This window comes from Ovis canadensis, chromosome 21, assembly GCF_042477335.2.
Source record: "Ovis canadensis isolate MfBH-ARS-UI-01 breed Bighorn chromosome 21, ARS-UI_OviCan_v2, whole genome shotgun sequence".
Lineage (NCBI taxonomy): Eukaryota > Metazoa > Chordata > Mammalia > Artiodactyla > Bovidae > Ovis > Ovis canadensis.
The window spans coordinates 53,167,702-53,188,875 of NC_091265.1; the positions used below are offsets into that span (position 1 = coordinate 53,167,702).

Sequence of the window (21,174 nt, forward strand, 5' to 3'; positions counted from 1 at the left end):
GGAACTTAAGGGTCTGCTGAAGGGAGAGGCTGGCTCAGGTCTCATTGCCCCCTGGGTATCAGACAGTGACCTGAGAAGAGATTTGGGGGCTGGGGCCTTTTTCCACATGATTTGGCCCTGTGTCCACTGGGAGCAACAGATATCAATGGTCCAATTCACAAAAGCCAACTCTGGAAGAGCAAAAGGAAATTTCTAGAAGGACATGGCAGGGGTGAGGGGTGTGCTCACATAATGAGGGAGCTGGAGGGGCACGAGCATGCCAGAGAGCCAGGCCAGCCCCGTCCCCACCAACACCCTCCAGCCAGACCTCCCACCCGCCCCTTACTGAGGACTCCATCATGGGAGAGGCCAGGGTATGGCCCTACCCCGACCATGCCGGGAATCCAGAAACAGGGACACCCAGTCACCTGGGGGCTAGGAGTCACCCGGCAGACTCCTGTCCTGGGGACCCTCCTCAGAGGGAGGATCCTCCAAAGGGAACTGGGGTGCAAAGGGCCTGGGGCACCAAATGTCTCTTATCAGCCCCTTTTCTGAGCAAAAGCTCTTATATCTATAGCTTGGCCACCATTCGGTGGCCTCATAGCTATCTCGGCCTACTTTAAAAACACACTTCCCCCCCAAAAAACTGCCTTTGAGCAGAAAGGGGGTCGGGTGATACATCTCCAGAAGGAACATTTGGTTAAGCAACAGAGTGGGAGCTACCCGAACCTCGGAGGTGCCTCTGTCCGCTCCCAGCCGTGGTGGGCAGACACAGCCCACAGGCTGCTGGTCAGTGCTGCTCCTGTGATGAGAAGCTCATGGGATCTCCCTCAGACTTGGAGGATGCTCCGCTGCGACCTGGGCCCACCCTGGGTCCACACTGCAGCCCCACTCCCTATCCTTCACCCCTCTACGTCAGCCAGAGGGTGGCATCTACCTGTGTAACCCCCCTACCCGGCCCACTCCCCTGAAGCATGTCATCCACCTGACTCTCATGGGCAACCAGATTCTCCTCATTCTCCTAGCACATTCTCCTCATGTTATGTCTAGGACACTGCTACTGCTACTGCTAAGTCACTTCAGTCGTGTCCGACTCTGTGTGACCCCATAGATGGCAGCCCACTAGGCTCCCCCGTCCCTGGGATGCTCCAGGCAAGAACACTGGAGTGGGTTTCCATTTCCTCCAATGCATGAAAGTGAAAAGTGAAAAGGAAGTTGCTCAGTCGTGTCCGACTCTTCGCGACCCCATAGACTGCAGCCTACCAGGCTCCTCCGTCCATGGGAATTTCCAGGCAAGAGTACTGGAGTGGGCTGCCATGACTCTGGGGACCCTATAAAAAAGCTCACTCTGATAACCAAGAACCTAACCTAGCTCCAAACCTGTCATGCCTCTAGGGTCTGGGAGTACTGAATGGGACTACCCTAAAAGGACATTTCAGATGGCCTCATGGCAGCTAACAGAGCTAAGCGTCCTTCTCACCGAGCGAGAAATCTGTGAGGCTCTGAACTTGACACTTAGGTTCTGGCCCCGAGCAGCCCACACACAGTGAGAGGCCCACTGCGGTCTGGCAGAGGACACCCAGTGATTTCATGTGGCGGATGCAGGGCGGGGGTGGACGCGGGGGGAGGGCCTGAGAGCCAGAGTGAAGAGCAGCGGGGGCAGCCAGCCCCAACTGACCAGCCTCAGTCTCCATCAAGCCACTTAGAAAGTGGCGCTTCCTCTCTCTAGTCCCTGGGTGCCCCTGGCTACCACTTTGGGAGCAACCCAAAGCTCTGACTTGATTGTGCCTCCCACCACCCTGTGAGATGCTCAGCTTCCTACACAGCTCAGGGGTCTCCTAGCTCTCCCTGGTGCTCTGACATCCCCAGCCCCCAACACACTTGCAAGGCAAGGTCAGAGTTCGGGAGGGGCGAAGGGACCGTAACGCTTTGACCGGAGCGTATGTGGATTTGCAGCTTAGGTTCCCCAAGCTTTTCTCAGGACTGTGGTGTCTTGAGGAGGCCTGATGACTTCTGGAATCACAAAGGTATCTCAGCAGCCAGATCAGAGCTGGGTGCAAGTCTCATCCTGATGCCCCCAGGTGAGTGACTTGGTCACTGAACCACCCACCCTGCAGTCTCCTCCCTCTGTTTAAACTTGGGGGCCAAAGGGCTGCTGAGAGGTGCCCATGAGATAATGCACAGCCAAGGTTAATACAAGGTGAGGCCCTATTGAGTACTCAAGACTGGTGATTCTCAGCATCTCTGGACATCGCTCACAGGCAGCCTGTCCTGATGAGGACACCTTGCAAGGAAGGAAAAGCAGAAGGGACGATTCAAGGGTCCCTCAGAAGCCTGGTCTCCTGACTCCACCAAAGCTCTCTTCGGCTGAAAGGCAGAAGATGCCTTTCCAGGGCTCACGATGACCAGGCTGAGCTCAGGGGGAGCTGGAGAGGGAGGCAGGCTAGGTGGTGGCAGAAGACAGCTTGGCTCCACAGCCAGTTTGGCAGCCTGCTGCCCCTCGGTCTCCGTTTAGAAATGGAATGCGAAGACTCGGACCCCTCTGGAGATCCTGGACAGGCGGACAGGCTGACTGTCCCGGTCAGCCCAGCAGGTGGCAGTAATGGGGCCCCTCTTGGGCGCCGATGAGACTCGCGCGCCACCTAGTGGGCATCTGTGGCCTTGCACCGCTCAAGCTCTGCACCCAGAACACCGCAAGCGAGCCGGTTCCATCTGAAAATGCTTCAGATGGAAAGAAAGCCAGAGAGCAAAAGCCAAGCCCCCCGGGGGTGAAGGAATAGAGGCGACGATATGCAGAAAGATGGGGCTCTGTGAACGTGAATCAAACAGGCCTTTCAGCAGAGCATGACCCTGAAGGCTGTGGAAGAAATAGCAAAACAAAGAACACTGCCCAGTTCTACGCGGATTAAGTCATTAGCCAGTGCGCCCTGAAAGGCATTCAGGATGAAAAAGAGGATACGGTACTCCATACTTTGGAAAAACAGGCTGAGGATCTTTTCTTTTCAAATCATAGCTTTGTTTGTCCTTTCATTTTTGGCCGCACTGGGTCTTCGTTGTGGCACACGGGCTCTTCATCGCTGGTGCAGGCTTTCTCTGTTTCTGGCGAGTGGGGGCTCCTCTTTGGTTGCAGTATCCATGCTTTTCACTGCAGTGGCCTCTCTTGTGCAGCTCCGACTCCAGCGTGTGAGGGCTCGGTAGTTGCGGTAAGTGGGCTTAGTTGCCCTGAGGCATGTGGGATCTTAATTCCTGGACCGGGGATCTAACCTGTGTCCCCAGCATTGGCAGGCAGACTGTTAACCACTGGGCCACCAGGGAAGTCCCAGAAAAATTTTTAATGAACCCATCTTGCACCTTAGCTCAGTTGGTAAAGAATCTGCCTACAATGCAGAAGACCCCAGTGTGATTCCTGGGTCAGGAAGATTCTGCTGGAGAAGGGAAAGGCTACCCACTCAAGTATTCTTGGGCTTCCCTGGTGGCTCAGCTGGTAAAGAATCCCCCTGCAAGATGTCCATCAGCAGACGAATGGATAAGAAAGCTGTGGTACATATACACAATGGAATATTACTCAGCCATTAAAAAGAATACATTTGAATCAGTTCTAATGAGGTGGATGAAACTGAAGCCTATTATACAGAGTGAAGTAAGCCAGAAAGAAAAACACCAATACAGTATACTAACACATATATATGGAATTTAGAAAGATGGTAATGATAACCCTATATGTGAGACAGCAAAAGAGACACAGATGTATAGAACAGTCTTTTGGACTCTGTGGGAGAAGGCGAGGGTGGGATGATTTGAGAGAATAGCATTGAAACATGTATATTATCATATGTGAAACAGATAGCCAGTCCAGGTTTGATGCATGAGACAGGGTGCTCAGGGCTGGTGCACTGGGATGACCCAGAGGGATGGGATGGGGAGGGAGGTGGGAGGGGGGTTCAGGATGGGGAACATGTACACCCATGGCTGATTCATGTCAATGTATGACAAAACCACTACAATATTGTAAAGTAACTAGCCTCCAATTAAAATAAATAAATTAAAAAAGAATCCCCCTGCAATGCAGGAGACCTGGGTTTGATCCCTGAGTTGGCAAGATCTCCTGGAGAAGGGAAAGACTACACCCACCTCAGTATTCTGGCCTGGAGAATTCCATGGACGGTACAGTCCATGAGGTTGCAAAAAGTCGGACACGACTGAGCGACTTTCACTTTCAGGTTTTGTGCGTAGAAAACACTAAAATCATTAACTGACCTATCTGATCATCACAACTAACAGTCACATTTTCTCTTTTTAACCAAGATATGTGCCTGACTGCCAAAACAGTTTCTATACTGGCTTCTCTGAGCTACTGAGAAGCTGTTTCCTAACAGTCCTACAGTAGGGTCCCTCAATAAAACAAACCCACAGCTCTTACACTGTGCATTTTTCTTTCAGTTGACAGTTTGGGTGACCACAAAGGGACCCACAGCAGACTTGTCTCCTTCACCTGATATTTTCCAAGGATCTGGAGCCCTGGTACCAACAAGGGCCCCTTGAGCCTGTCTGCCTTCTCACTAGTCCAGAATACTGGGTGACTCTCTCCTGGGCCTCAGAGCTCTCATCTTGTCTGACAATCCTGAGTTCAATTTGGTAGCAGATAAAAAGGTACCTGATTTCTCAGTTGAAAGATACAAAGAAAGGGCTCAGCTGAAAGATACTGAGAAAATTGTCCAGTTGAGAGACACTGAGGTTTGGACAGGGTCATTAGGTAGGCAGTTGGCCTGACATCTTTCACAAAATTGGCAGTTTAATGGGGTTTGTCAGGACAAAAGTGAAGATACCATACAAGGCCTTTAAGCTCCAAAGATAAGGGACACAGCTCTCACCAGCTATTCATGATTTTCTCAGGCAACTGAGAAATGAAAAGAACTGGTGAAAGGTGAATCCTCACGATATCCAGCAGCCCTGCAGGGAAATCCACTTGTTACTTTTAAAAACTACCTAGTCCAGGGACCCTCACATGAAGACTGGCCATCCAGGGATCTGCATGCCCACAGTGGTTTTAGACTGCTAAAGGGAGAAACGGAGACGCATGAAAGAGCACAGCGGAGAACCACCGTAGGGTGACACCTAGAGGTGCTTGCTAGCACCTATTCCCTAGTCAAAATATATACACTGGCTTCTCCCCCTACCTCTCTGGAGCATCTTTTCAGAGGTACTGAGGGTTTGTTCCTCAGGCTATAACCTGCCGTAAGATCTCCAAGTAAAACTGAAACCCACAAGTCTTACGTTTTCCTTTCAGTTGACAAAATCCATGTCCCACACAGGCAGCCACTTCTCAAATTCACTGCAGCTTCATGGACAGAAGAGCCGTAACTCATCAAAGTTTATTATGGCAATTAATTATACAAACATACCAGCAATCGCTCATCCAGTACAGAAGTACTCGAACCAGTAGAGTCCATTAGTGATTTCTCTGTATAAATAACTTATGAGAAGCAAGCACGACTGGTCAGGGACCGACAGGGCTGACTGAGCATCTCATCGCACGCACCCACTGATGGCACGCAGGCCGGGCAGGGCGGGGCGGGAGGGGCAGGCACCAGAAAGTTGAGTTTCCTCTTTGGCCCCCAGCACCCCAGGCCCACCAGGTGCTGGGTACTAGGGTAATGGACAATTCAAGGCACATATGACTTCCTAACAGATAGCAGCTCCAGAGTCTGCCCTTGAGACCTGGTTCACATCTGGTAACCACCAAGGTAATGCTTCATTCATCACAACCCCCTTTGGTCTATTGTCATTTTTATTACTGAACTGCGTGCTGAAAGCCCCCAGCGTGGTGGGGCCTGTGTGTGGCTCAGAGTCATTGTCCCTGCCCTTTACATTCTGAAGATAAGAGAGATGCAAAGAAATGACTCCGACATAGGGATGGTGTTTTACAAAGCACCACAGGAGAAGTAACTGTTAGGGCATCTTTTGATGTCTGTCTTAGGAGGGCTTTAGGGGGTCATGAAGAGTTACAGGAGAGAGTCAAAGGAAGGGAGGGGGCTGCCGTGGATGAGATTCAAGGCACTAAAGGAGTGGACAGGATGGGGCTGAGCCACAGAAGTCAACCAGAAGCAGGGAGATCCAGACAGGGAGGTGGCTGGGGAGGCAACCCAGCCTTCTCCTAAATGAGCCCCTGATATGACCATGGTCTCCTGGACAAGAACTGCCAGCTCTCCTGCAGCCAGAGGGTCCAAGGCAGTCCCTGGATTCTCCAACCAGAGCCAGCAAGGTCTAGGATCCACCTCTACGGTCCTCGGCCTGCTCCCTGCACGGGCACTGCTGCTGTTGTTCAAACGGCAGCACACAGGACAAGCTGACCTGACATCGACGTGAAAATCACTCATTGTTTTGCCTACCTCTGTTCTCTCCCCCTGATTCAACTCTGCCATGGAGCGTGTGATGGGCCATCCTTGAACGCACCAAGAGACACAGAGAGCTGCCTCTCTTGGAGTGGGCACCGTGGTTGCACTTGCTAAATCCCAGAGAAGAGGGAGGGAGTGAGCAGGGGCCAGCCAGACCCTCGCTGAGATAACTCCGCACTGGGTTCAGGCATCCGTGAGTCCGTGCAGTCACAAGGAGATGTCCACAGGCGCGGGCACCCACGGGGAGGACTGAACTCCCTGCCTGGTGAGCACCAGGAAAGCTATCGCCTGCCACGGAAGCCAGGTGCTCCCTTCCCCTGGGAGGCCCACAGGCCCTGGAACCGCCTGGTGTGGCCAAGCCAGTCACAGTGCCTGGTCAGCCTTTCCAGACCTGTGCACTCCCAGCTGGGTCCCCTCAGGCTCCTGGGTGACCCAAGTCTACGTGGAGCCAACTCCACTTAATTTAGCCTCGAATCTCAGCAAGGGGTGGGCTGAAGGCTGTGGTACAGATGGGAGTAGGGAAGGGCCGAGGGCCAGGACTGTGCCTAATAGCCAGGCCAGGTGGGACCCTGAGGTGGGGGGAACCCATAGGGAGGAGCGGGCCCGGGGGGGTAGGGGGGCTGGAGGGGGCCTGAGGGCTGGGGCTGTGTGGGGTACGGAGGTTTTCCTCCTGTTGAGAGGTAGGGGGGCTGCTGAGGATAACCAGGACTGGGGGCCCGGCTCCCCACCATGGGGTACCCGGGTCCAGAGGCACCAGTGGGGGCCATGGGATAGCCCAGCGGGGGCGGCGTGCTCCTCTGCGGGGACCAGGAGTAGCCCGAAGGGGCCCTGGCTCCCGGCTGGGCTGCGGGGTATGGGGGCCCCAAAGGCCCACTGTAGGAAAAGGAGGGCTGGGGCACCACGGGGAAAGGGGCCGGCGGGAGCGCTCCGTGGGCGGTGGGGCCCACGGACATGCCTGGAGAGGGGCTGTAGGGCAAAGGGTAAGGAGGGACCACTGAGGGCTGCGGCGGCGGCTGTGGCTGAGTGTCTTCGGCTGGCGGGGGCGTCGCCTGCGGGCCAGGGCGCAGTGGGGGGGGCGGGCGTGGAGGAGGGGCATCCCCGGCAGGCTCCAGGGAGGCCCTGGGCTTTCTCATCACATCCTGGAGCTTCTCCACGCGAACCCGGCGCAGATGGGACAGTGTTCTCATGGAGGAGAAATTCTCCAGGAACGTGTCCAGGGGCACCTCGCCCTCCAGGAACTTCTCAGCCATGGCCTGGAAGACACAAGCTCCAGTGGCATCAGGTCTGCCAGGATGGAGGCCACCTGAATACCGCTGGGTCAGAGGTCAGCTGCAGCCCCACCCCCACCCCAGCCAGGTGGGAGCTGCCTTCTTTGTCCTCCGCTTTGGGAATTTCTCTCTAGGGCTCTTCTCACTGGTGATATATTATTACACAAGCACATGTTTAATTTATCCTGTCTCCCCCACCAAGATGTCAGCTCCCGGAGGGTGGGGACCACCTGTCACGGCCACCGCTGTTCCCCACCCCGGCATCATGCCAGGCTCATGCCAGATGCTAAATTGGGTGTCGACTGACCAGATGAACACTGGCTCCCTGGTCACTAGAATAACCCAGCCCAGCCAGGGGCTGAGGGGCCTGGCAGAGGGCAGAGAGATGTGAGAGAGCCAGTCTGCCTACAGAGAGTGAAGATGGGCCCAGAGGGAAGCAAGAGAGAGCTGCCAGGAGAGGGGAGGGGTTGGTGGCCTGCCTTCAGCCCTCCAGGGTACCTGTTTACTGCCCTCCCCCACCCCCAGGCCTGCAGCTGCCCCACAGCTGTGCCATCCATCGTCCATTTCCACTTCAACTAGTGAGACTGGGTTCCTGTTCCCTGCATCCAAAAGGGCCTCCATGGGGACTACAGGAGGAGGGACCATTCACCTCTGCCATCTACTAGAGCCTGGGTCCTGCTCCCTGCAGATGTGGGTACTTAGGACAAGAGCTCCTGCTCCCGAGGAGCGGGACCCCTGGCTTCTCCCCTCTCCTGGAGCTGCCTGGTCTCTTCTGCTGCCCTCTGGCCTCTCTTCACTCTCTGTGTGCAGACCAGCTCTGGGTGGAAGGCGCTGCCAGGCCCCACAGCCCCTGGGTGGGCTGTGCTAGTGACCTTGGAGCCAGTGTTCACCCGGTCAGTGTTCATCTGCTCCAGGGGCTGACTCTGCAAGGAAGACCGGGTGTCAACAGCTGTCTCACCTCGGACTCTTCTTCAATCTTCATGCTTTCGATCTGCAGAAGGTCCAACAAGGTCCCTAGCTGCAGTGCTGAGGAGAACTTCTCTGGAAGGGAGGGCAGAGAGGTTGACATTTCAAAAGTGCCTCTTGATGCTGTGATAGAGGCCGAGGTTTCGGCAAGGGTCCTGGAGAGTCCTATGTGCCAGGGGCCCTGCCTCTGCCCTGGGGTCTCAGCAGAACTCCCTTCTGTCGGTTCCCTCTGGTCAGCTTCCTGAGCTGACAGGAGCTCAATGAACAGACACTGGCTCCCTGGCTCCCCGGCTCCCCATGCTGGCCGGGAAAGCAAGAGGCCTCAGGCTCTGCTCACCCAGCCTAATCTGCCCAGGGGGTTACTTCCTCTGTCTGAGCATCAAGTCCTCCACCTTGGGGACCAGACGCCCCTCACCTCCTCAGACGGCAGGCTGGGACACAGAAAGCCCAGACCAGGCTCTCCAGATTCAAATCCCAACTCCACCTCTATGTGGCTGCGGAGCCCTGGCCAAGCCCCCGCGTCTCTCTGAGCCTCACTCCTCTCATCTACGATGAGAACAATGACAGGACCTACCCTTAGATGGCTGCTAAAGCACTTAGCCAGGCTGGGGATGTAGTAACCTGCAGTAACTGCTGGCCCCTTCCTGTCCTGGGGAGGGAGAGGGAATCTGTTTTTCCAGGAGATTCCAGCAGCTTCCCTAGCCCCATGGGGAACAGGGACCCTGAGTGAAGAGAGGCATCCCTGGTGCACATTCCCAGGGCTGGTCACCTACCCAGCTTTGCCTTCTGCTCCTGGCACCGTTCCACCAGCTTCCGGAGCTCCTGGTACTTGTCTGAGAGGTTTGAGCGGCTGATCTCCAGTGGACCCTGGAACTCCAGGTTCTGTTCGGCCAGGCTGCGGTTGGTGGCCAGTGCCATTTCCCGCTCCAGCTGCAGATCCTGGACCTACAAGGCAAGACACCTGACCATGAGACCTGCCACTCAGCTCTTGGCAGGCTGGGCCAGGGGCTCCTGGGACCTGTTGCTTACTGAGGGGAAGCCAGGCAACACTCAGCTCCCAGTTAGAGTCAGACGGCATGTTAAGTGCATACTAAGTCACTTCAGTCACGTCCCACTCTGTGACACTGTGGACTGTAGCTGGCCAGGCTCCTCTGTCCATGGGATTCTCCAGGCCAGAATACTGGAGTGGGTTGCCATTCCTTTCTCTAGGGGATGTTCCCAACCCAGGGATCGAACCTATGTCTCTTAAGTCTCCTGTATTGGCAGGTGGATTCTTTACCACTAGTGCCCCCTGGGAAGCCCAGAGTCAGATGGACCTGGGTTCAAACTCTGAGCAAAGCACTCTGACCCAGATGCCTCACGAAACCTTAACCCAACAGCCTCTGTGGCAGAGGTACGTGGGGAGCTGGCACTGAGGGACATGTGATGAGCTGGAGGAGCCTGCCATGGGCTGTGTGGAGCTCCAGGGAGGGGGCAGGGAGAGTCAGAGGCTTCCTAGGAAGGAAGGGACAAAAAGAATCACTTATCCCCAGGATTCAGAGGTAAGAGACCTCCTCTGAGGTGCACTAACGTAAGGCCAGAACACAGGCTGGACACACAAGGAGGCCCCCAAATAAAGTTAGTCTGAGGAATGGGAAAGCCAGGGCCAGCCTGAGACCTGATTCCAGATAGACCTGCCCTGTGTCCTGCAGAGAAGCTATGCAGATGAGCTCACAGTGGGCCCCCTGGAGAACTGGAGGGGAGTCCTCAGGTGAGCCCCTGCACAAGTCTGGCTGAGACCACGTCCCCAGGCTGAGTGGCGCTCTTCCCCTCAGCGAGGTCCTTCCTGGTCACCAGCCCGTGAGGCGGCAGCCTCAGAAACCCTTCCCAGACCCGCTCTGACCTGAAGCCCCATCCATTTATCAGGGAGAGGAGGGCGGAGAAACAGACCCATACCCCTGCGGGAGCGGGGAGTACACGCCAGCATGTCACCAGGGGCACCAGCGCCCCCCAGCTGGGCTCAGGGAGCAGCTCGGCAAGACCGGCTTCCACCAGGAACCACTGAGCAGCTTCTCCACCATGGTGCGCAGGTGGCGGGCCCCGCCTGACTGGCTCAACCCCGAGCAGATGCAGGAAGCCATGGGCGTCCTAGAGGAGGGGGCTTCAGAGGGTCTGGAGCCCTGTGCTCTGGGGTGGGCTGGGAGCCTGCCCTTCGAGCTCCAGGCTACCAGAAGTTGTGGGGCCTGGCCACGGCTTCCCAGGTCTGCCCCTCACCCGGCTGTCACAAACGCCCTCTGGAGCGGCTCAGCAAGGTCTCTGACTCAGGACACCTGCACTGTGGGGTTCCAATTGCATTTTCATCAGCCGTGAAACCTTTCCTTCTCTTATGTGGCAGACCCAGAGCGGTGCCTGAAGTACCCTGTTCAGCTGCCCCTTAAGGGGTCCCAGATCCCCAGTGGACGTGTCCTCTTTATATCACCACTGCCTTTTCCCTGGGTTTTAGCCAGTAAATCTATGCCGGACACTTTCCCCTAAACCTGGTCCTACCTGTTTCTGGCCCCTCTCCCCAGAGCCTCCCCCAAAATCTTTCTCCATCAGGAGTTCATAATGAAGCCCTTGACCCTCATTATAAGAGGTCAATAAGACAGTTCAAGCACCCCACCCAGAAGACCCCAGAACACACACAGTTCCACAGGGAGAGCAGTCCCCTGCTCTTTTCTCCAAGCAACGTCCACAGCCCAAACTCAGTGAGCTCCCGTTCCTCCTCGAATCCCACAGCGACGTTCACGTCTCACAGCCCACGGGAGGAACCCTGTCCACAGGGTCTCATGCGTCTACAGATCTCATTCTTCACTTCCCTGCGATCCCGTGACTGTTCTTACCTTCTGAGAATTCAAATCAATTAGACGGGCACAGCTGCATGTCACAAACTCAACTTGCCTTTTGCCTACGAGGTTGTTTCTGCTGACATTTTCCATGATTCTGTGCTTTGCCACACCTCCCATGGGCCTGCCCAGCTTGGAGGTCAATGAATGCTAATTATGTAATTTGGCCTGTTTCTACGAAGTTCTGTGCCCTTGAGAACAGGCCTTGGCGTTCCCGTCACACTGTGTTCATGGCAGACTGGAAAAGCACTTGGTGTTTAACATGTGAAGACGGGATGAAGGCCGGCATCGAGTTAGCTTGGAGCCAGGCCCTGGCTGAGCTCACAGCCTCTCTCTCTCTAGGAGGCAGCCTTGGAGTTTAACCAAGATCAGCCTCACTCTGGGTGGTAGGACACACCACATCGGGCCCAGGGCCTCCCCTCACACCCTGCCCTGCACCCCGTGCCCTCCAGCCCTGGCGAAGGCTGCTCTTGCAGGGAGAGGGGCAGTGAGGCAGCCGGAGCACCGGCAAGGAAGGAGCCAGGACCAGGTCTGGCTGCAGAGCCCCTCAAGCAGAGGGAAGAGGTCTGCAGAGGCAGAGGCAAGAGAAGTGATGGCTAGGCTTCCCTTTTCTGGGGTCAGACACGGTGAATATACAGAAGTGACAAACGGCACGGTTCATCAGTAAAGACAGAAGCACACGCCAAAGGCCGATCAATGACCTCGCCAAAACGTGCCCGTGTCTCCCGACCATCGGGGCAGGAGGCGGCGGCGTGCGGACTGCGGCCACTCGAGGTGTGGCCGGGGGCACAACCAGCTCTGCAGCCACATCTGGTCAACTGACCTCTTTGACCTTGCAGGGGAGTCACAGGGTCAAGGCGATGGGAAGGGCAGGGAGTGCCCTTTATAAAATGTAAGGCTCTGTACTTTCAGACGGTGGCTTATTCCCGTGAGGATGGTGACTAGGAGCTGTAGGTGATTAGGTGTCTGTTATGATTGAAAGGGATTAAACAGGAGATGAGCCTAATCCCAGTCCCAGAACGGCTCTCCTAGAGATGCAGGCCAAACAAGGTTGTAGGTGAAAGGCGGCTACACGACAGACCCAGTGCTTTTAGAAATGCCTCCAAACCCAGGCTGGAGCAACAGGGTAGGGGCTCCAGGGGCATGAGGGTCCCTGAAGACACCGGGAGCCAGAGTTGGCTGGGGGCCCTGGACTCTCTGGCTCTGCCCTTCCTCCCTCCCCAGAACTCCCAGAGGGCCCAGGAACCGGACTGAGACCCAGGGGCTCCTCTGGCTGGGCCTAAATCAGGGTGAAGGCCACAGAAAAGGGAAAGAGACCTGGCCCAAACTCCCAACAAGCCAGCATCCCTGAGGAGGGCCCAGTCCCATCCGCCATCTCTGCCCCATGACAGCCTCCCCTACCTCCGGGGAGTCCTGGGCCAGTCGGTCGATGGCCTCCGGGTTATTCTGCATCTCCTTCAGCTCCTCCAGGGTCTTGTCTTTTAGCGTTTCCATCTTTCCTGGGATCACAGAAGGACACTGAAGTGAGAAAGGGGCGGCTCAGGTGGAAGGGACGCCCGAGCCCATGTTCATCATCTGTTACAGACCAACTGGAGTTTCCGAGCAATGCTGCCAGTCCACAGGGAGGTCCAGGGAGGGCACAGCCTGGCTACCCTGCCCATCCTGTTCCCAGGGAGACCAAGAAGCTGCTCCTTCACCCCATGAACTGCAGGATATGCAGAGGAACCAGACAGCCAGAGGCAAAACCACGATTCCTGGAGGTGTTAGATGAAGCTCCCCAAGAAGCAGACAGGAAAGGCAGGAGGAGGGAGGTGGACAGCCAGGGATGGAGACTAAACTTGGCCCAAGGCTGCCTGCAAGCCCTGATGTCAGCACACACCCTAGGAGGTATCTATTTCTGTCTGAACAGAAATGTCTCGCTGGCTTTGGGCGCCTCCCTGCCTGTCATGTTTAGCACACCAGCCACCTGGGGTTTGCCACAAGCATTCTCTGCAGCTCCCCGTGCCACAAAACCAACCCTCATGTGCCACGAAAACGAACTGTCACATGCACGTCCTCATCAGGCAAGAACCAGAAATCACCACCAAACTGGCCCCTGCGGAAGGAAAGGAAATCGACCGACCCGAACAGGACGCCTGCTTCGATGGAAGAGCTGGTTTCCGCAGCCCTCCCCCCGTCACTCTGCCCAGGGGGATGTGGATCGATGACTGTATGACACGAGGTCACAGCCAGGCCCCAGGAGGACGGAGCTCCAGGGAGAAGAGGAAGCACACACTCAGGGCTCACTTCCCTTCTGCTGACAGCATTGTCTGTTCTCATCATTTTCAGACACGTGTTTTATAGCCTGGATTTTTCACTACAAAGGCTCTGACAGTTTTCCTAGGATCCCGATGCTACAGAAACCCAGAGTCCCCCATCGCCCCTCTGCACTATGGCTCGGTGGGAATGACTGGGCTGAGGGGGTGCCGCGGAGTCCAGGCCCAGGGTTACGGGGCCTGCGTGTCTAGAGGTGACCTCCAGGCTTGCTTCCTCATCTGGACTAGGAGGGGAAGGCATCTCCAGGGCAGCAGAGAGACAAAGGAGAAACCCATCAATGGAGACCACGTGACACCTCTGCCAGGAAGGCCCAGGTTCAGCCTTCATGCTCCAGTGTAGCTATTAAAGGTGCCCCCCATTCATGCTCTGAAGTGTCCTGGTTTAGATAACCGATTAAATGGTCACCTGACCGACAGACCTCTATAGGGCCACCCCCACTTTCTGTTACCTACTGAGGGCTGAATGTTGCCCCCAATCTCCATGACAAGGATGCCAAGCTTTGCTGAGCACCTGAACCCCCGGGGGGGAAGCTCGCTGTGAACGCAGGAGCCACAGCTGCACCCTCAGAGCCCTGCATCGTAGGCCAGAGTGGGGCCGAGAAATCTCCCGGAGATGCGGACGCAACTGGTCCGAGGCCAGATTCTGAGAAAGACAAAGGCTCACTGCTGGTCGTGTGCAATGGAGGCCACTAGGGACTAGGCACTGTGGTGCGAGTTTTACAACGCACCACCTCTCCTGCTCCTGCGAGGTGGGGGCAACTGTCTCACTGGTGGGTGGGGATCAGAAAGGTTACAAGGGGCAGAGTCAGAATTCTGCACTCTGTCTACACCTCACTCTGAGACTCCCGACAAGCTTGGTCTAAAGGTAGACAGTAAGGGTCTGGGGAAGAAGCAGAACTGGGGAGGCCCCCCTTGTTGTTGTTTAGTCACTAAGTCGTGTCCGATTCTTTCGTGAGCCCATGCACTGCAGTCTGCCAGGTTCTTCTGTCCATGGGATTTCCCAGGGAAGAATACTGGAGTTGGTTACCATTTCTTTCTCTAGGGGATCTTCCTGACCCAGGGATTGAACCCACATCTCCCATGTCTCCTGCTTTGGCAGGCGGATTCCTTACCACTGAGCCACTAGGGAAGACCACTGGGGAGGCCTCCCCCACCCTGCACTTATTACTCTGCAAAGCCAGTGAGTGTGCCACGAGCGAGATGAACAAGGGGAATGGAGCAACATTCTGCAGACCTGGAATGTCAGGGGCCTGGGCTCTGTCAGACTGACCTCGTCTGAGTCCCAGTCCCTGCCACTTGCCACTGTGGGAAGTGGCTCAGTGAACTCACCCTTGGCCTCGGGTTCTTCGTCTGTAAAATGGGTCAGTGCAATGGTCAACACAGGCAAAGTGCTGGCTCAGTGTGAGGCCTGGCCTAAAACAAATGCTGACAGAAGGCTCCAATGCTGCCGAAGTTACTTATTGGTTACTAAAGCCTCCAGCATAGCCCAGACTTGCTGGGCCTCAGTGGCAGCTGGCCTGGCTCCACCCACCAGGGGAGGGACCTGCCACACGAGGGTGTCTGCTCCTTTCCAAAGTTAGGGCTGGGCACAGAGACACCCCCAGACTGAGGATGGACGCTGCAGTGTAGGCAGGTGACTGGCTGCAGACAAACAGTGCAGTTTCCACAGTGCCACCCGAGAGGGTCCCAGCAGGTCCAGACACGCTCACCATGCACCCGCTCCCCGGGATGGGCCCCCACTCTCCCCCGACCACTTACCAAGGGAGGTGGCCCCAGCCAGGCACGGTGAGACCACATTCAAGGCGGCACAGCCTCAAGAGCTGATGGCACACTTTTTGGTCTCAGGACACCTGTCACTCCTAACACTATGGAGACCTCAAAGAGTTCTCATTTACGTGGATCTTAGCTATTGATAAATATCAAAATTAAAAGTGAGGGATTCTTAAAACACAAGAACACAAAAGCATACACACACTTGACGTCAGGAGGATGTTGTGTCGTGAACCCTCTGAAAACCTCCCTGTGTACTCATTCAAGAAAGAAAGGAAAAAGGAAAATATTGCCCTAGGTTACAAAAACCACTCTGACCTCATGGACAGCCTGACAGGGTTCTCAGAGATCCCCCGGAACACACTTTGGGAACCAATGGCCTTAGATGTTAGGTGCATAAACTCAGGAGCCAGACTGCCTAGGTCTGAAGCTCATTTCTGCCACTTACTAGGTGTGTTATTTAATCTCGCTGTGCTCAGTTTCTCCAGCTGTGAAACAGCAGTGCCTGGCACACTGCAGCACTACGTAAGTCTTTGTTGTCACCAGGACGCCCATAACCTCATTACACAGTGAGTCTCGCTATTATCCAACCTCAGAGACGAGGCTCAGAGAGGTGTCCAGGGTCACCAGGCCCGGAGGGGGCAGTGCCGGAACCAGTCCAGGACTCTTCTCACCATCTGCAGCGGCTTCGCCGGTGGTCCCTGCTGAAAGCCAGAGTCCCAAGTTCCCTAGACCCAGAGCTTCAGCATCTCCACGATCCATTCATTCTTTGTTTCTTCCTCCCTTCCTTCCTTCCCTTCTTTCCAGTTTTATTGAGCTATAGCTCACATATAGCACTGTGTAAGTTTAAGGTGTAGAACAGAATGAGTTGACTCACATCATGAGATGATGACCATAATTTTAGGGAACATCCATCATTCCCTATAGGTAACAAAATTAAAGAAATAGGAAAAAACTTTTGTGTGTGTGATGAGAACTCTCAGGACTTTCCTTCTTAACGACTTTCAAATGTAACATATGGTGTTAATTACACTTACGTTGTCTCTATAAATTGCATTTTTATAAGTAAAATTTATAAACTGTTATATTTATCATGATCTCTTTATCATCCCTATCGATTATCTACCCTATAATGGAAGTTTGTACCTTTTGACGGTCTTTCTCCAATTCCCCTCCCCTACTCCCCACCCCCATCTCTAGTAACCATAACCCTGATCGCTTTTTCTATGAGTTTATTTGTGTTTGTTTGTTTTGAAGTGTGACTGACCTACAACCTTGTTAGTTCCTAGTATACAACACAGTGATTTGCTTCCATACATTTCAAAATGACCACCAGGACAAGTCTGGTTACGCTCAGTCGCCCTACAAAGATGTTAGTTATTGACTGTACTCCCCACCCTGTACACCTGACCCACGTGGCTCACTTATTTTGCAGCTGCAAGTTTGCACGTCTTGGTTCTCCCTCACCCCGCTGCACCCCTGCTTCTGTTTGTTCTCTGTATCTGTAACTCTGTTTCTGTTAGGCTATGCTTGTTCATTTGCTTTTTAGATTCTACATACAAGTGAAATCATAGAGCATCTGGCTTTGCCTGCCTTAACTTCCTTCACTTAGCATAAATGACTGATTTTAAGGACGTTTTCAGGGGGCTCTATCTCCCTGCGCTGTTTCTGCTGAGGGTCTACCAGGCCTCCACACGCACTGCCTTCCGGGTGCTGATGGCCTGGCTCATGCAGACATGGAAGGGGCTCTGGCGTGTGAGAACAGGGCTCTTTCCCTCCGGGATTTAACTCTGGGTGTGCAGCCCCGTGACATCGAGCATCACTGAGTGAGGCCACTGCAGTGTCCAGACCAACCAGCAGAACGTGGATGTACGGTCTGGGGAAGATAGCCCCACTGCTGCGGCCTCCGCAGGCAGATCCATACGACGGGGACACCCGTCATGCCGCCAGGCTTCAAGCAGGCCGAGAGAGTCACCCTGCGTGCAGGCCGGGTATTGGGGGCTGGGGGGCTGAGGGGGTCCTGGGGGCTCATCATGAGCAAGAGGTGCTGACGCTGGACCTCCCTGCAGCCCCGAGAGGCCTGGCTTCCCTGATGGGCTGGCCTTCACCAGCCACTTTCCCTCCACTATCCTTCTCCCTGAAAGGGAAATGTTTTGATTAGAGGAAAGTCACTAACACAAAATTTTTCTAAAACTTTTAAGTTATTTCACAACATTCTCATCTCTTTGTCTACTGGGGCTGCCCAAAGGGTAGTACGGACGCCTCTGTGCATCAGCTGTGCACGTCCATCCTTTGTGAATCTGTAGTGTATGTGGGTGATTGTGGGTGAGTCTGTGACAGCAAAGCAGCCAAGTCTCCCCCCTGGGCTTGAAAGTCCAGGGTCACACAAAGGGGGCCTGATGTTGCTAAAACCTGTATGAGGCTGCTGCTTCCGCTAGGAAAAGGGACAGCAGTAAGCATGTAATTTGTTGTCAAAGTTTGGTAATAAGTCACTGCAGATATTGAGCAAGAAAGGAGACTTTCCTGTGTTAAATAAAGAAAAAAAAAATCCTAGGAATAGAATTACAATGCTGTGCTGTGCTAAGTCACTTCAGTGATATTGGACTCTTTGTGACCCTATGGAGCGTAGTCCACCAGGCTCCTCTGTCCATGGGATTCTCTAGGCGAGAATACAGCAGCCATCTCCTCCTCCAGGGGATCTTCCCAACCTCAGGAATCGAACTCGCGCCTGTTCTGTCTCCTGCACTGGCAGGCAGGTTCTTTACACTAGCGCCACCTGGAAGCCCACGCTGCTGCTGCTGCTAAGTCGCTTCAGTCGTGTCCGACTCTGTGAGACCCCAGAGACGGCAGCCCACCAGGCTCCTCTGTCCCCAGGATTCTCCAGGCAAGAACACTGGAGTGGGTTGCCATTGCCTTCTCCAGTGCATGAAAGTGATAAGCGAAAGTGAAGTCGCTCAATCGTGCCCAACTTAGTGACCCCATGGACTGCAGCTTACCAGGCTTCTCATACTGGGCATATACCCTGAGAAAACCGTAACTGAAAGAGACGTATGTACCCCAATGTTTGTTGCAGCACCATTTACAACAGCTAGGACATGCAAGCAACCTAGATAGCCACTGACAGATGGATGGATAAAGAAATTATGGTACAGATATATAACAGAATATTACTCAGTCATATAAAAGAACACATTTGAGTCAGTCCTAGTGAGGTGGATGAACCTAGAGCATGTTACAGAGTGAAGTAAGCCAGAAAAACCAGCATCATATATTAATGGATATATATGAAATCTAGAAAGATGGAACCTACTAGCAGGGCAGCAATGGAGATGCAGACATAGAGAACAGATTTGTGGACACAGCGGAGGGAAGGAGAGGGTGGGATGAACTGAGAGAGAAGCATGAAAACATACAAGTTACCACATGTACAACAGCCAGTGGGAATTTGCTGTATGATGCAGGGAGCTCAAATCAGGTGGTCTGTGATGACCTAGAGGGATGGGATGGGGTCAGGTGGGAAATAGGAAGGAGGTTCAAGAGGGAGGGGTTATTCATCTTGGTGTATGAATGTCTATGGCTGATTCATGTTGCTGTATGGCAGAAATCAACACAATATTGTAAAGCAATTACCCTCCAATTAAATTTTTTTTAAAATAAAAAGCATATAAAACTAAAAAGAAAAAAAAAAACCAAACAATGGTGGCCGATTTAGGGAAAAAAAGCAAGTGAGCACCCCAGGGGTCTGCCTCTGCCACTACACAGGGCCCCCCCGGAGTCGCCTTCCCCTCCAACCGCTGTCCAAACGAGGACCTTCCTCTGCTGTCTGAAGTCCCACACTTCGCTCTGTTTGATGGCTTTAAACTCCTGTGGCAAAACCCCTGACACATCTATCTAACTGGTGACCTGGACAATCACATGTCTTTTAGGCAGTGAGAACTCACTCCCAAAGTGGGCAAGGAATTGAAACATACAGCTCTCCTAATTAAACTGTCTTTCCCTGGATCAGGCCCGCTGGCTGGGGAAAAGGATTCCGTTCTGTGTGCGGAAGATGCTGGCATGTGCTCAACCTGGCATTCATCCACCCTCTTGTGATGACTCTCTGCCATTCCCTGATTGGGAAAGATTTGTTGTTGTTGCTATTGTTCAGTTGCTAAGTCGTGTCCGACTCTTTTCGACCCCATGGACTGCAGCATGCCAAGCTCCTCTGTCTTCCACTACCTCCTGGAGTTTGCTCAAATTCAAGTCCACTGAGTCGGTGATGCTATTCAACCATCTCAGCCTCTGCCATCGCCTTCTCCTTTTGCCTTCAATCCTTCCCAGCATATCAGGGTCTTTTCCTATGAGTCAGTTCTTCACATCAGGTGGAGTTTCAGCAACAGTCCTTCCAAAGAATACTCAGGATAGGGAAATGGCTACTCTCAAAGACAGGAGAAAGACCATCTCAGTCCCATGGTCATACAAAGCCTCTCTTGTGTCGATTCCCTTTCTTTGCAGACTTCAAAGTATGCATGTTTGAAATGCCTCAAGAACTTCAGGCATGAAACAGCTCCATTTCATGCAGGTCATGAGAATGAACCCTCGAGGTCAGCCTGCAATTCTGATGTTCTTGACACTACCAGAAGTAGATCTCTTTCATGTAGCAAGTTTTCAGGTGAAATGTACTTGGCCACAGTGGGATGCGGGCTTCAGTGCTTTTCTTCTTAATCCACCTTCTCTGGTTTCTAACTCAACATCCCTCTCAATTCTATCATGCCCATTTCACAGGTGGTGAAACTGAGGTAGAATGGCATGTAACTTTGCTACCTGATGCACTGTAGCCCATCAGGCTTCTCTGTCCATGGAATTCTCCAGGCAAGAATACTGGAGTGGGTAGCCATTTCCTCCTTTAGGGTATCTTCCCAATCCAGGGATCAAACCTGGGTCTCCTGTACTGCAGGTGGATTCTTTACAGAATAAGCCACCAGGGAAGCCCTTTGGAGACAACAGAGGGGACGCCAGACCTAGAAGCCCTGACCTGGCTGGCTGCTCCTTGCACAAGGCTCTGCCCACCCAGTTGTCTCTGCTCACACTGCCCCACAAGGCACTGCTGGCCCGTGTAAGAGCCGCAGGTCCCCATCTCCTCTGGAAGAGGTCTGCTCAGGATCCCATGGTCAAATGTGTCCCACTCAATTTTCCTTCCTTGTCAAAGGGACCCTAATGGTTCCATGGCTCCCTTCTTCTGAAATCAAAGATCTTTGCAAACTCTCCCATTAATTTATATAAACTGTCTAGTAAGTACAGTGAACTCAGGGCATGATTACCCCTATTTCAGAGATGAAAGCCAGGGACAAACAGGGTACTGCGCCAGGTCCTGAAAACGGCTATATTGCCCAAGTTCCTATAAACTATTACTGCAGGCCAGAGTTCCATCCTATCCTGGTATTCTGACTTCACAAATGACATACGGGAGAGATGAGGGTAGCGTTTAGCTATAACATTATCTGAGCTGCAGAGATTACAAGCCTAGGCAAGCCGCCGATCAACTTGGCCCTCCCCGGGCCCTGCCTCCTGGGTAGAGGTGGCTCACAAAGATGCCCGCTGACCTGAGGAGTGGGCAAGTTCCATCTTACAAGATTTA

At 53.8% G+C, this 21,174-nt stretch overlaps 1 protein-coding gene across 1 annotated transcript in view; it reads right to left on the minus strand.

The window, feature by feature from the left end:
* Positions 1-5,318: 5,318 nt before the first annotated feature.
* The window catches only part of VPS37C (VPS37C subunit of ESCRT-I), a 29,748-nt gene continuing 13,892 nt past the window's right edge, over positions 5,319-21,174 (minus strand). Inside the window, exons 2-5 of the mRNA XM_069566432.1 lie at positions 12,874-12,971; positions 9,382-9,553; positions 8,601-8,683; positions 5,319-7,627 (exon numbers count right to left, since the gene is read on the minus strand). Of these exons, the coding sequence (XP_069422533.1) occupies positions 6,920-7,627; positions 8,601-8,683; positions 9,382-9,553; positions 12,874-12,966 (1,056 nt within the window). The 5' untranslated portion in view covers positions 12,967-12,971 and the 3' untranslated portion in view covers positions 5,319-6,919. The remainder of the gene's footprint in view (positions 7,628-8,600; positions 8,684-9,381; positions 9,554-12,873; positions 12,972-21,174) is intronic.